Source organism: Lactuca serriola, chromosome 1 (genome assembly GCF_051521515.1).
Source record: "Lactuca serriola cultivar US96UC23 chromosome 1, Lser_US96UC23_V15, whole genome shotgun sequence".
In the NCBI taxonomy this organism is placed as follows: domain Eukaryota; kingdom Viridiplantae; phylum Streptophyta; class Magnoliopsida; order Asterales; family Asteraceae; genus Lactuca; species Lactuca serriola.
The window spans coordinates 116317584-116331684 of NC_136408.1; the positions used below are offsets into that span (position 1 = coordinate 116317584).

The 14101-nt window shown below is 32.2% G+C and overlaps 2 protein-coding genes across 2 annotated transcripts; one reads left to right on the forward strand and one right to left on the reverse strand.

Moving 5' to 3' along the window:
- Positions 1-6110: 6110 nt before the first annotated feature.
- On the forward strand, positions 6111-9123 carry LOC145097736 (Phototropic-responsive NPH3 family protein). Its single transcript, XM_079035380.1, has 2 exons — positions 6111-6179; positions 7190-9123. Exons 1-2 carry the CDS (start codon positions 6111-6113, stop codon positions 8807-8809), a joined length of 1689 nt encoding a protein of 562 aa, XP_078891506.1. The 3' UTR covers positions 8810-9123.
- Positions 9124-10771: 1648 nt separating this feature from the next.
- Positions 10772-13519, reverse strand: LOC145097743 (DNA-directed RNA polymerases II, IV and V subunit 8B-like). The gene is made up of 5 exons (XM_079035386.1): positions 13407-13519; positions 12690-12777; positions 12157-12311; positions 11604-11701; positions 10772-11036 (listed from the first exon to the last, which is right to left on the reverse strand). Exons 2-5 carry the CDS (start codon positions 12760-12762, stop codon positions 10925-10927), a joined length of 438 nt encoding a protein of 145 aa, XP_078891512.1. The 5' UTR covers positions 12763-12777; positions 13407-13519; the 3' UTR covers positions 10772-10924.
- Positions 13520-14101: the final 582 nt, after the last annotated feature.

The following is a 14101-nucleotide window of genomic DNA, read 5'->3' on the forward strand; positions in this document are numbered from 1 at the left end:
TAGGAAGTCACTACTCACTATTTCCAGTACAATGAAACATACAAAGAGTCAGTTCATACATGAGTCAATACATACTATAACGAGAAACAATACTCACTATAAAGAGAAATAGATAGAGAATACTATAACGAGAATTAATACTCACTATAAAGAGAAACATATAGAGAATACTATAATGATAATCAATACTCACTATAAAGAGAAACATATAGAAAATACTATAACGAGAAACAATACATACTATACACTATACAAGAGAACATACTATGATGAGAAACAAAGAGAACATACTACATACTAGACAGAGAGAACATACACTACACTAGTACATACAATACATATTCAATAATACTATAACATACATGTGAGCCACTACTTCGGGGCATGGCATCACTGCTATGGCTTTTTTTGTAACCAGAGTCTCCTGGGGGGAGAGCGTGAATTTGTGTATAGATCTATACGGGGCTGACCATCCTACACCTTGCTGCTAGCTACAGTGGGACCTGTAGGTGTACGGGTGACGAATGTCATACCATTTCGACGTCTTCAAGCGTTGTGTTTTACTAGTCGATCAAGTATGGTTACAATTATATCACATTATACATTAATTAACAACCAGTTTAAGGTAGTTAGTACAGCAGTAGTTACTATAATACAACACCACAGTACTTTATTATTTCCCATTGCATTCAAATTGTGATCTTCTCACATAAACGGTAATGTAAAAACTATATTTTATTAATAATAGTCACACTTGGGAAAAATACACACTTTTACAAGAAACAAACATACGGAACATTTGATGCCTTGGTAGAATGCTACTTTTAGTAGAAAATATAGGATTTTCTAGGAGATACAAACATTTACTACAAACTTATACTTCAAATACTTACAAACATTTTTCATACAAGCAATGACACTAAAATACTTATGAACTCACCAGCTTCAAAGCTGATAAACTCTTTCAAAATAACTTGTATTCTCAAGTCATTAGTAGACAAGTACCAATGCCAGGTTTTTGAGAAGATGGAGCACGTTCAAGACTCATCCCTTATTTTGATTCATATTTTTGGTGTCTTATAACTATACATAATACAATTGTATTAAATTATATTATTAATGCAATGGATGATGTTGTTGCTTGTTTACTATTATGCTTTGTTGTGATACTGTACATGACGTCCTCCGCCCCAGAACGTTTCTGCCGTTCCGGTTTTGGGGTGTGACAATGAGAGCATTCAAGTTGCTTTATAAGGTAGAGCGCATTCTAGAGAATGCTCCAGCCCTAAATCAAAAGCTCCAGTGTGATTCTAACCTATGCTTTTAAAACCAGACTAGAGAGACCGGTTTAACCAAGAACCGATCCCGGATTTGGTAAAAACTGGTCCAATTGAACCAGTAAAACTGGTCAAAACCAAGAATTTTAATATATATATATATATATATATATATATATATATATATATATATATATTCATTTTTCATTTTTTTATATAATTAAAATTAATAATATAATTATGACATCATCCGTTTTTATCGGTTTTGTGATATGTCCGACTGGTTGAACTATCGAACCAGTAAGACGGTCGGTTCGGTCTCCATTTTAGTTTCAAAACCTTGATTCCAACTGTTCTATCGTCAAAATGCTCTACCTTGATTCAAAATGCTCAAGTCACATGTCACATTGAACAAACCTAACACAGTATTTCTCACAATCAAAAAGCATGTTTAGGTTGAATTAGTGAGACTAGGTTTAGTCAATGAGCATGTTTTAAGTAGATGATTTGACAAGTGAAGAGTATTATAACATGTTAACACTTTTCAATGCTAACTTAAGATAGAAATTGTTACATTAGTACATAACTAGTGTAATACCCATCTGGTGGACGGATCGACCAATGTAAAAACAACCATTGTACACTTGTACTTTACTTTTTACTCATGATAGCAATGTAATTAAATATCCTTAAGCAAAATAGCATTGTAGTTACATTTTTATCAATAAGAGATATATTTAAGTCATAGCAACTACATGCATACATTTTTTTTCACCTAATGGCTTTATGCTTACCATTTCTTACCAATAATTGCATGCTACTTATATTTCTTTACTGATAAGATCAGTATGTAAAAATGTGGTACATTATGTAATAATTAAGTAAATTTATTTCGTGGGTAGATATTATAAGTGTGATGTTATATTGGGTAAATAGCTATAATATGTTGCTATTATGATAATATATGTTTTCCAAACAAAATAAATAAATAAATAAAAAGATAACTTATATTTTCCAAACAAACATCTCATCCTAATATGAACTTTGCCAATTTCGCTACTAACTCGTTACATACTTCAATTTCATCCTATATTTGAAACACAAACCCAGAGATCTAACAAAAGTTCAAGAAACACAAGATTCAGAAAGTTGGTTTTTTTTTTTGACCACCTAGTTAACAAACTAAAGTCATCCCATAATAAATGATGATATTTTAATAATATTCAATTAAAAGAAAATTCCACTCAATAAGTCAAGTTATTAATCTTAGGGGTCGTTTGATAGTTGCTAATTGGGTTAGAGCTGACTGGGTTGGAAGCTGACCAGGTTAGAAGTTCTGACTGGGTTAACTTCTGACTGAAACTCGTTGTTTGATTTTTCAACTGACTGACTGTGCAAAATGACTATATTACCCTCAAACAACATTTTTTATAATAATTCATTTATAATTTACAATTTAATTCATAACATTACATAGTGAATATACATACAAATAATTTCAATGAAAGAAATACATTACCACTTCCAAAAACATAACAAGAATCACTTCACTGTAAGGGCAAAACAATCATGATTCTCAACATCAAACTTAACCAATGTATTATACAACTAATCAAGTTTGATTATCCTAACAAATAACAAAATGTATGCATTAATCAATTCAAAAACCATTTTCTGCAACAAGAAACCAAAGGTAGATACATATTCCACCCAACATACAATAACAAAATTTACATTCAACACATACATACATATAATCACACCACCATCTTTACCTAAGATCTTGCTTTTATAAAGTTCTTAATCATTCAAATTGCACATATCACTTGTCATCTTTTCCCTTTTTCTCTTATGTATTCAGCATTATGTTTATTGAAGTTGGCATGCCTAGCCAAAACAAATGGAATCTCCAAGTAGAATCAAATCCCACTGGAAGGAATGAAATCAAGGATTCCCTTAGAAACCGTAATGAAACCATGTAATCGGAATAGTATGTGAAGTGTAACATATGCCATAAACTTGAACCCATCACTAACACATATGGGTAAGTATTGTTTCTTTTGAATTTTGTAATGACATGAGTGAGATTAGTAGCATAAGGTGCCCAAATGAAGTCCAATTTCATCCCAATTTCTTCATCCACGATACGATAATCACTATGTCTCTTAAACAAATCCTTTTGAATCGATTCCATTTCATCTAAACTGAAAACCAAATCTAACGACACCACAAACAATCGCGCTTGTTAATCGCCTGCAACAACGACCCATGGATCCGACTCAATTTCTGGAAATCGCAATCACGTTTTTGTCCCAACTCAGATAGGTTTGTCCTTACTCAATTTATGGATCTCACTCGGGTTTTGGGTTTTTAGGTTTGGAGTAAAAACAACAATACGATACTGATGCATGATTCCATTTGAGATTGATAGAATTGAAGAAGAAGAAGAAGAGAAGAAGAAGAAGGGATGAGGAGTATTTAGGAAAAGATAAATACCTTATGAAGGAAATCAATCGTAAGTTGTAACATATGATTGTGTCGTTGGTGATGACGAGAATAAGGCAGGAGGATGGCGACGTTGGAGGAGGAGGCTGATGGCGTCCGTTCATAAGTTTGGAGACGATGAAGAAGAAGCGTGAAGGAGGGAGCAGGAAGAGCAAAACGAGAAGGGAAAATGCGGCCAAATGAAGTTAAGTCTCGGTCAGCGTTAGTTTTTTACCTTACCGAGTCAGATCAATTTTGTTGACTGAGACCGGGTCAGCAGCCTGAACAACGCGAATCAAACATTCTGATCGGACCGAGTCAGACAAAAACGTCTGACCGGACCCGGTCAGCACCAAATCAAACGGGCCCTTAGTCCTATTTAGGACAAAACTTCTATCTTACCAAATCCAAGAGTTATGCATAAAATTACGGATCATAGAATTGTAGTCTCTTAAAAAAATCATTTACAACAAAATGTGTCCCAATCAAGACTTATTTAAAAGCTTATAAATTAGAGAGAGATGATCAAGAAAAAAAAACAAAAATAAAAACAAAACAAAACAAAACATAAGTTCCTTCTCAATTATTTCTAAATCTACAAAACCTATTCTTCAAAAACCATGTCACTGACATTCTCCTCGGTTGAAGTGGTATACACATGAGATTGAAATAGAGAACATAACCAATGGATGAATGGTGTTGAAACTTTTGAAAATTTTCTCAAAATCAGAAGATTATACCACTACAGATTTTATCCATTTAAAACATTCACCTAAAAATGATTCCATAATCAATATAAGAGGTGACATTGGCATGTAACAACATGATCAAGTTATACACCTTGTTATTTTTTATCAAAATTGGTTGTTAGGTTGAATTAGTGAGAATAGATTTAGTCAATGAACATGTTTTGAGTAGATGATTTGACAAGATGATTTGACAAGTGAAGAGTATTATAACATGTTAACACTTTTCAATGCAAACTTTAAGATAGCAATTGTTACTTCATTAACTATTATTTACATTTTTTTTATTTAAATTGCATGTTTCTATCTATTAGTAGTTAATTACAACAAAGAAACCCCATTCTCTTACAAACCTAACATTGTGCAAAAAAGGGTATAGACATTTAATCAATGTGGTTCTACTCTTCTTACCTAATAGACTAATAATTCATATTCTTGATGCTTTATATCAATGAATTATGAGATATTTTGTACCATTTTATTTGTGATGTTTGACTCCTTGAGTGTTTTTTTTTCATGTGATCCATAGTTAAATACTTAAATTGTCATCTTCATAATTTTAACTTCAAAAGGATGATGACAAAATCATTTGAGAATTAATCACTCCAAAAAAAATGCTCATGGAATCTCAGCAGGGTTTCGAAGGCCCATGAATTGGGCCCAAATCATTTATGTCTTAAAATTATATATTATTTATTAATAATTAAACAACCATACTTTAAAAATACGTGGCAGAATCATATCGATTGTGACATTTGGGTTTGCGGATCAAACTTGTAAAAGATTTAAAACTTTATCTGAATCATATGTTTAAAACGTTCCAAAAACAATAAAAAAAAATATCATTGTACACAATTCGGGAAAAAAACAACAATTTAACATATTCTCCATTATTTATTATTTATATCAACGAAGTCCACATGGCAAAACTAGCTGTTATGTGGGTCCCAAGGTTTACACTGAATTGGTCCTAATGAAATAAGTCAATAACGACTTCCCTCGATTTTCTCACAAATCTGATTTTGCCCTCTAAATACAACCGAAACCCACGTAGATGACCGTTTTAAGCTTCCACAAAACAAATCAAAATCTCCACTTACATATGCAAAAAAGTTCAAGTCTTTATCACTTTAAATTTCGAATTCAGAAGACAACGTTCCTTAATCTCATCATCATTATCACAAAGAGTTGCTATTTACACTTCAATTGAATCAGTAATTTCGTCTTTCCTTTTACATTATTCCTTCGATTTTGTATTGGGGTTTCTTGATGTTCAAAACCCAAAAATTTTGGTTTTTGGAAGTGATTCGAATGTGGGATTTTTTCAGTTTTGATGTTAATTGATATGAGTTTAGTAGTAATCTTGATTTTAGTAAAAGTTTAGGTTAAATAAATGTTAATTGAAGTCGTGTTCTTCATTTCTTATAGATGCACTAGATGCATTTGACTTTCTAATTTTGACTATTGATGGTCAACTTAGCTCCAGAAGCAAGAAATTCAGCCTTTTTTGTAACAAATACATGAAAGGGTGTCTTTTTTAAATTTCATCAATTTATTTTAGTCTTTTGAGTTTTTTTAACACTTGTTATATGATTTTCAGAGGATGTCGAGATATTCGTTTTCCAAAGATGTTCGGGTCCCCATATCCGGAATTCCATATAACTTGAACAGGGTAAGAAATTCTATTTTAGCACCTCACTTTTATTTCTTACTCTTATAGAATTTACTTTGAAGTTTAATCCAATTATAGCAATTTATTAATTTCAAGATTCTTTTATTACTTTATTTATCATGAAAAATCTAATCACTTATTTCAATGTGCTATAATGGGAATAGATGTTATGAAGCTTACTGAATTCACTTATTCTTGAAAAATTATGGGTGAATTGACAAAAGGGTCATTTAATTTCGTTTTAAAATCAAAGTCTGAAATTATTAAATTATTCCTCTTTTTATCGTTTTTTTTATTGTATCGAATAAATTTTATATTTTAGAGCGAATAGTAATCTTATAAAACTTTTACTTTGATTTTAACTAATTAGATTCCGTAATAGGTTCACTTATATAATATTTTGAATGAATGAGAACAAAAAGTTATCACATGATCACTCGAAAAAAAAAATAGGTGTTTTGGTTCAATTATATTCTAAAACTAGTCATTTCTATTCTATTTTGCTTTAGAAGTTCTATTTTGTATCTTTCCAAAAATCTCAAAGTTTTAAATAGGGTAAATTCTTATGGTTTGAAGAAATTTGCACGTTTGGTCCCTAATTTATTTTTTAACTTGGAATGTTCTTATTATTTGTTTTTATTGCGTGTTTGGTCTGTGTCTTACCTAAAAAGACTATTTTGCCATTGATTTTTTAATTTATTTAAATAAAGTGGGGTAGGTAAGGTAAGGTGAGGTGGGAGTAGGGTTGGGATAAAGTGGGGTAGGTAAGGTAAGGTGAGGTGGAAGTAGGGTTGGGATGTATTTATTTAAATAAATTAAAAAATCAATGACAAAATCAAATGAGCAACAAAAACAAACAATAAGACATTTCGAATTAAAAAATTAAGTTAACGACCACATATACAAATTTCCGTAAACCATAAGGACATTTCGTGTAATTTACTCTTTTAAATAATTTGTATTTTGACCATAGTAAGGTCAAACTTTACATCTCTTCATGCAAATTGCAGGATCTTCTTGCTGCAAGATCATCAAAACTCTGTAAGCTTTTCAAAGAAAACCCAGATGAAGATCTTTCTCATCATGTTTGTGATATCCCAACAACCCCTGAAATTTTCGAGCTCATTGCAAGATTCTGCTATGGTTTTGAAGTCAATTTCACACCAGAAAACGTAATTCCGATTTCTTGTTTAGCTTGCTATTTGGGTATGACTGATAACCACAGCCCCAATAATCTTTTAAATCGAGCTCTATCATTCTTCGAACACCAAATCATAACAGGCTGGAATGAATCGATCAGATCCTTGAAAGCCACAGAAAATCAAATCGTTCTTCAACAAGCGACAAAACTAGGGTTAATCGATGCTTGCGTTGATTCAATCATCTCAACAGCGTTAAACAAACCGACTTATCTTGGAGAACCGATCGAACCAATTAAGAATCCAGTTCTTTCTGATGAAGATGAAGATGGGTTTAATGGCGATGTGTACAAACCAAATGCAAGGAGACAACTTTTTGTTCTTGATAGCAAACAAGATTTATGTTTGACCACACTTCGTCTTCAATTCTACGAGCCAATTATCCGCGGAATGATTCAATGCAAAATGGGTTCAAATTACATCGCATCAAATCTCTACCAATACGCGAAAAGATGGGTGTTTTTTGACCCGAAAGAATCCGATCAATCGTCATCTTCTTCAGAAGGTGTTTCTTCAAATTCAAGACGAGACACAATCGAAACAATCGAAAAACTTTTCCCTCATGATCGCGGGGTTGTCCCATGTGAATTACTATCCGAATTGCTTCAATACGCGATCATTTTAGAAGCTAATAGCGATTGTCGAGATGGGTTTGAGTTACGAATTGGGAAACAATTAGATTTAGCAACAGTTCATGATCTGCTAATTCCATCTCAAGGGTATTCGAAAGAAGAGAAATACGACACCGAATGCGTTCGAAGAATCATGAAACATTTTTATAATAACTTCACCGGAGAAGATAATCGGGCCGGGCTTGAAATTGTGGCGGATCTTGTTGAGGATTTTCTCGGGGAGGTGGCGAATGATGTCGATTTGAAAAAGGATTCATTTATTTCACTAGCGGAATTGTCGATTGCTGCATCTGAAGGAACACAAAGAAATTCAGATGGGATTTATCGTGCGATTGATATTTACTTAAATCAACATCGGTATTTGATAGAATCGGAAAGAGAAGAGATTTGTTCGATTTTGGATTGTAATAAGATGTCGCCGGAGGCGTGTGAGCATGCCGCCCAAAACGAGCGGCTTCCCGTGAGGGTGGCGGTGCAGGTTTTGTTTGTGGGGCAGTTGCAGCTGCGGGAGACGATAACAAAGGAGGTAACGGTGGCCGAGGAAGGTGGTAAGGGAAAAAAGTCGCCGGAGAATGGGGCGGCGGTGGTGGAATTGGAGAAGATGGGTTTTAAGGTGATGGAGTTGGAGAAGGAATGTGGGGCGATGAGGAAGGAGATTGAGAAAGGGTATTTTGGGAAGAGGAAAATGAAAAAGGGAAAGGTGAATGTGTGGAGGGTGATGAAGAGGAAGCTTGGGTGTATATCGAGTTTGAATAATTGTAATTGTCATGTGAAGAAGAAGAAGATTCATCCAAGGTAGAAGAAGAAGATCTTGAGTTCGTTTTTATTAGTTTGGTAGTTGGTAGTTTACATCAATCTTTGATGTTTGAGCAATAAGTGTTTTTTGAATTTTATGTTTTTGACATTCTTTGTTTTATACAAGGAATCAACTTCTTTGAGGTGAAAGTTACATTTTCACCCTTCCGTTTAAAGAAATTTTAAACGTAGGGCAAATTTCATAAAAACTCATGTAGTTGGTCACTTTTTTGGTTTAGTCACCTAAAGGTCCTAGAGAATTGTTCTACTATTTAACCACAAAAAAACTTTGCAAAAATTTGTGAAAAAAAATGCACCATGACATGGTATTGTTGCTATTTTGTCATATTGTTATTAATATTGAAAATTTTATAAAACCATTGTAGATGATTGTTTATTTTCAATTTAACCATTCAAATGGAAGTAAATGTTAATTTTCTTTGCAAGTGAAATGTTAATCTTCGTGGAGAATTTGGAACCAACGAACACACGTTTCTTGATTGTGTGTAATATACTTTTGTTTATGAGAATGCAACTCAAGCTTGCTATTAGGTTCAAATTTATCGATCCTCAACTACCCAATTATTCGTAACATAATGATTGGTACTCGACATTGGTTTATGAACAACATTTGAAGTTAATGAACAATGTCCCTATTGCGAAACATGGAAAAGGTGTTCCATGCAAATAAGGTAAGGGTGTTGAGGCTAGTTGTTTTAATTTTGGTTATTGTTGAGTTTATGATGGTTTGGGATAGAATGAACGAATGTAATTGTTGTATTAGGGTTGAGTAGTAAAAGTGAGCACCCGTCTTCATATCTGTAAATGTCTTGGAACTTGTCAATCCTTGAACCGCGACTGTTCTGAGTTGTTTCGATTTTGGCTCTTAAATATTAGGATCAATTGAAAGTGGTTCCAGTTTCAATTCTCAATTTTTGAAAATGCTACCATTGGGTATTTTGGAACATGTTCTAACCATTAATCTAAGATGGAATGTTAAAATAACCATTACGAACTATGTTGTTAACAAGTATGACCAAGTTTATTGTGTTTTGGAAAATAATCATTTTGTCTAGAATGGGTCATTTTGGACCAATAAAAAAAATACACTCCGGACCATTCTAGATTTCGTACATGAAAAAAACTATTTTACAATATGAATCAAAACTATAAAATCCGACGAACAATTCCGGAATTTTGAGAAATGAATCGTTGTTTACTCAAATATGTCAAAATTTTAAAGAAACATTGCTAATAAAAATCGGATATTATGAAAAGATTTAAAATTTGACATTCAAATGAAAATAATAATACTAAATCATTCGAAAATAGTCATTTCACACATTAATAGAAATAATCTTTTGAAAAAGTTTTAGTGAAAATGAAAAAAATAAACATTAGATATTTTTTTATTGGTCCAAAATGACATATCGAGTTTGGAATAACTCATTTAGGACAAATTATTAATTTCTCAATACACAAAAATTTGGACATTTTCGTTAACAGACCTTGTTCATAATGGTTGGTTTAGTTAATAAGTTGAAAAAATTCTAGTTATATTAAATCAAAAAAATGACAATCTATAATCAAAATTCACTATACTCGGTTGCAATGCATTTTGAAAAAATAGAAAGTTTTTGTGGTTAAATCAAAACAATGTTTTTTTTCTAGGTGATTAAATTGTAAAAATGGCGTTATTTGTTAAATGAGTTTTAGACGTAATTTCATTTTTTTATATAGCTTGAAAGTAAAGAAATGAAATCGCCTTACATGGTTTGGAGTATTTGTAACTGTAGCATTGTTTACTAGGTTAAAAGTAAATTCTGGTTAGATTAAATCCAAAAAATGACAATCTATAATCAAAACTAATTACACTCGGTTGCAATGCATTTTGAAAAAATGGAAAGTTTTTGTGGTTAAATCAAAACAACAAAAAAAAAATCTCTAGGTGGTTAAAATGAAAAGATGACAAATTATGGTGGCTTTTAGTTGTTAAATGAGTTTTACACGTAATTCCATTTTTAAGACATACCCATCAAGTCTGAACAAAGGCCACGATACATAAAACAAGATGACAACTAACATTTTCATCTACAAGAACAAAGCCAACAACTGACATTTACTCCTTGAGCAAAAGAAGAAACAGCCTTTGATCCACCTTAAATTTACCCATCTTCACAGGAGCACCCTTCATCATCAGTTGAAGCCCTCCAAATGATATGTACACAGCCCTGTATCCGTAAACACATCCCCAAGATGATCAGACAAAAACTTTAAAAATATAACATAACAAGTTGTACTGCGTTTGATATGCATTGGACTAGACCAGAACTGAAGTCAATGGGACAAAAATTACATTTTTTTTGTTCCACCCGAAAAGGTCGAACAAGGTGGGACATGGATTCACTCTCGATCTCATGTATGTGAAAAAGACGTAAATACCCTTATCATCCTCATCATCGAAAATAACCCTAGAAAGCTTGTCCAGTCCAGTCCAGTCCCATCAAATGTAACAAACATAGCCAAAGGCTACGTTTCTTACGCTGACATGACTAGACAAGCTTTCTAGGGTCATCTTTAATGACGAGGACGAGAAGGGTATTTACGTCTTTTTCACATACATGAGATCGAGAGCGAGTCCCTGTCCCACCTTGTTCGACCTTTTCGGGTGGGACAAAAAAAAATGCAATTTTTGTCCCATTGACATTAGTTCCGGTTCTGGTTCCAGTACATGTCAAACACAGTACAACTTTTTCTGTTCCATCATGTCAAAGAAACATAGGTAATGAGATACGTACACTTCAGCATCACCATTTTGGTTCTTATCATCTGAGATCTTGTATAACAACCCATGCATCACATACTCAAATCTGTCAGCAAGTGATTTCTTGCTTCCCTGTCATTAAATTATAATACATCGACTTCGTTATTAAGATTGCATTTGTTACACTAAACAGGACTGAAAAAACTTTGTAGGTTATTTTTAGCAACGATGATGAGAAGGGCATTTATGTCTTTTTCAAACAATATATCACAAGCAAGTCTTGTTCCACCTTTTTTAGTGTAACACAAAATTGCAATTTTCATCCCATTAACATCAGTCCCAAGTGTTCACCTTTTTGGGTGAGCTAAAAAGCTACAAATTTTGTCCAATTGACATCAGTCCCAATCCCACTCCCTGGTCATAGTCAATCTCAGACATTGACTCAGACCAACTGATGTCAATACCAAAAAGGTGGGACAGGGATTGGGACTGATGTCAATTGAATTTGTATCTTTTTGGTATTGACATGAGTCCGAGTCTCAGTGTCCAATGAAGGGCGATACAAATAAAATTATATAATAGCTTACTTGAGTATGAGTGGTAACAGCTGAGCCATCTTCATTTAAAGTTTGTGACAAAACCATCCGATATTTCTCTCCGGCATGCATAGGATACAATTGCGAATTCACATCCAACACAATGTGTATGTCGGTTTCCTCCCCTCGTGCTTCAATACGTGAAACTGAAGGTAAAAGTTTTAGTTATTTGATAAGTATTATTACATGAAATAGCAACGTACTTTCATTTATTTATGTATTATAGAACTCAACTTCTTTGAAATACTACCACGATTACAACATTATACTTTCAATGTTTAAAAAATTCTACTTGCTTTGTATTTGGATCACATTGCTTATATTGGTAGAATTTTCAAAGTACAATGTTATATAATAGAAAGAAATGAAAATAGAATCATATGATAAACAAATCAATAAAAGGAAATTGCTAATTCTTGCATTTAACTCTAAAAACAATATGTTTCTTTGAAATATAAATAGAAAATCTTGTAATGATTTTGGAATATTGCTTTATGGACTAGTTTCATTGGCTGGATAGATACCTTTGTCATACTTTTTACCATCTGCATCCACTCCAATCACCTTAATTGTATCATCAAAGTGAGGGTTAACCATCTTTGTTGCACCTTGCTTTATAAGAAATACAAATAACATAAAAACTCATTTATATATATACTTATCATGAACAAAGAATGTTAAAACAGATAAAAACTTTTAAAAACATGTTAATAAAAATAAGATTTTAGAAAATAATTTAACTTTTGTATGTAGCTTTCTTAGTCCAGTTCCTCCTATAAATTCCTCTATAACATTGACCAATTTAACTGGAAATTTACCCCCAAGATGTTCATATATATATATATATATATATATATATATATATATATATATATATATATATATATATATATATATATATATATATATATATATATATATATATATATATATATATATGCAAGATGTTCATATGTTGTGTTATTCCGATCGTTTACATCTAAGAACTCGATCAAATATGTGAGACAGCTGATTGGCGATTATTTGGATGAATTGCTTGATTTCAGTTCAATTAATATCATTGAAAGCTAAAATAGCTAAGGAGTACGACTAAAACCCTAAATCATTGAATGAGAATAAACCAAGTTTTTATCGAATATTGGGGTTGTTAAGAAAAGCACGAACGAAGAGAATTTACATATGGAGAATGATAATGAAGTAATAGAAATGGAGAATTTTTGAGGAAAATTGAAGACACGTACCTGATGATGTCTCGTATTTGGTTGTCCCTGCCAAAAACCCTAGACGAGGGTTTTGTTTAGGAGAGTATATAAAGCAGCAGTGTCGTAGCGTCGTTAACGAATATTATTATTATTATTTTTATTTTAGGTAATTATGAATCTAGCCAAATTAAGAAAATAATCAACCATTTTTAGCCAAAAATTAGGAATTGTACCAAAATAGCCCCACGAAACTGTAGGTATTTAGATTCGGCTATTGTTTCGATAAATTGTCTACTGTTTCGTGTTTATAAATTGTCTACTGTTTCGTGTTTAGCATAATTTTTTTTTCTTTTTCATTTTGAAGATGTAAAATCGTAGGTTTTTTTTAAACCTACTGTTTTCTCTCTATAAAAGACGGTTTCCCAAACCATAGCCTATGGTTTTGGGTTAAAACCACAATTTCGTATATATTTTTTTAAATTTTTTTTGAAAAAATAATCATGAATTCATCACATATATCTGATGGCTTACAAGGTTATAAAAAAATAAAAACAAAAAAACAAAAAAACAAAAAAATAAATAAATAAAATAAAACTGTAGGCTTCATACGAAACCTACGGTGTACAATTCCACACTGCACAATCTGTGCATTGTGCACTTGTACATCGTAGGTTTCTAATGAAACCTACGGTTTTAATATTTTTTTTCAGTTTTTTTTTAAAAAAAAAGGTTAT

What these genes read in the sequence shown, in the direction of transcription:
- LOC145097736 (XM_079035380.1), top strand. Translation starts at nt 6,111, where the DNA reads ATGTCGAGATATTCGTTTTCCAAAGATGTTCGGGTCCCCATATCCGGA. An exon ending in TTCCATATAACTTGAACAGG is followed by an intron (nt 6,180 to 7,189) that starts GTAAGAAATTCT and finishes TGCAAATTGCAG; the next exon opens with GATCTTCTTGCTGCAAGATC.
- LOC145097743 (XM_079035386.1), bottom strand. Translation starts at nt 12,762, where the DNA reads ATGGTTAACCCTCACTTTGATGATACAATTAAGGTGATTGGAGTGGAT. An exon ending in TGGTAAAAAGTATGACAAAG is followed by an intron (nt 12,312 to 12,689) that starts GTATCTATCCAG and finishes TTTTACCTTCAG; the next exon opens with TTTCACGTATTGAAGCACGA. An exon ending in CTGTTACCACTCATACTCAA is followed by an intron (nt 11,702 to 12,156) that starts GTAAGCTATTAT and finishes ATTTAATGACAG; the next exon opens with GGAAGCAAGAAATCACTTGC.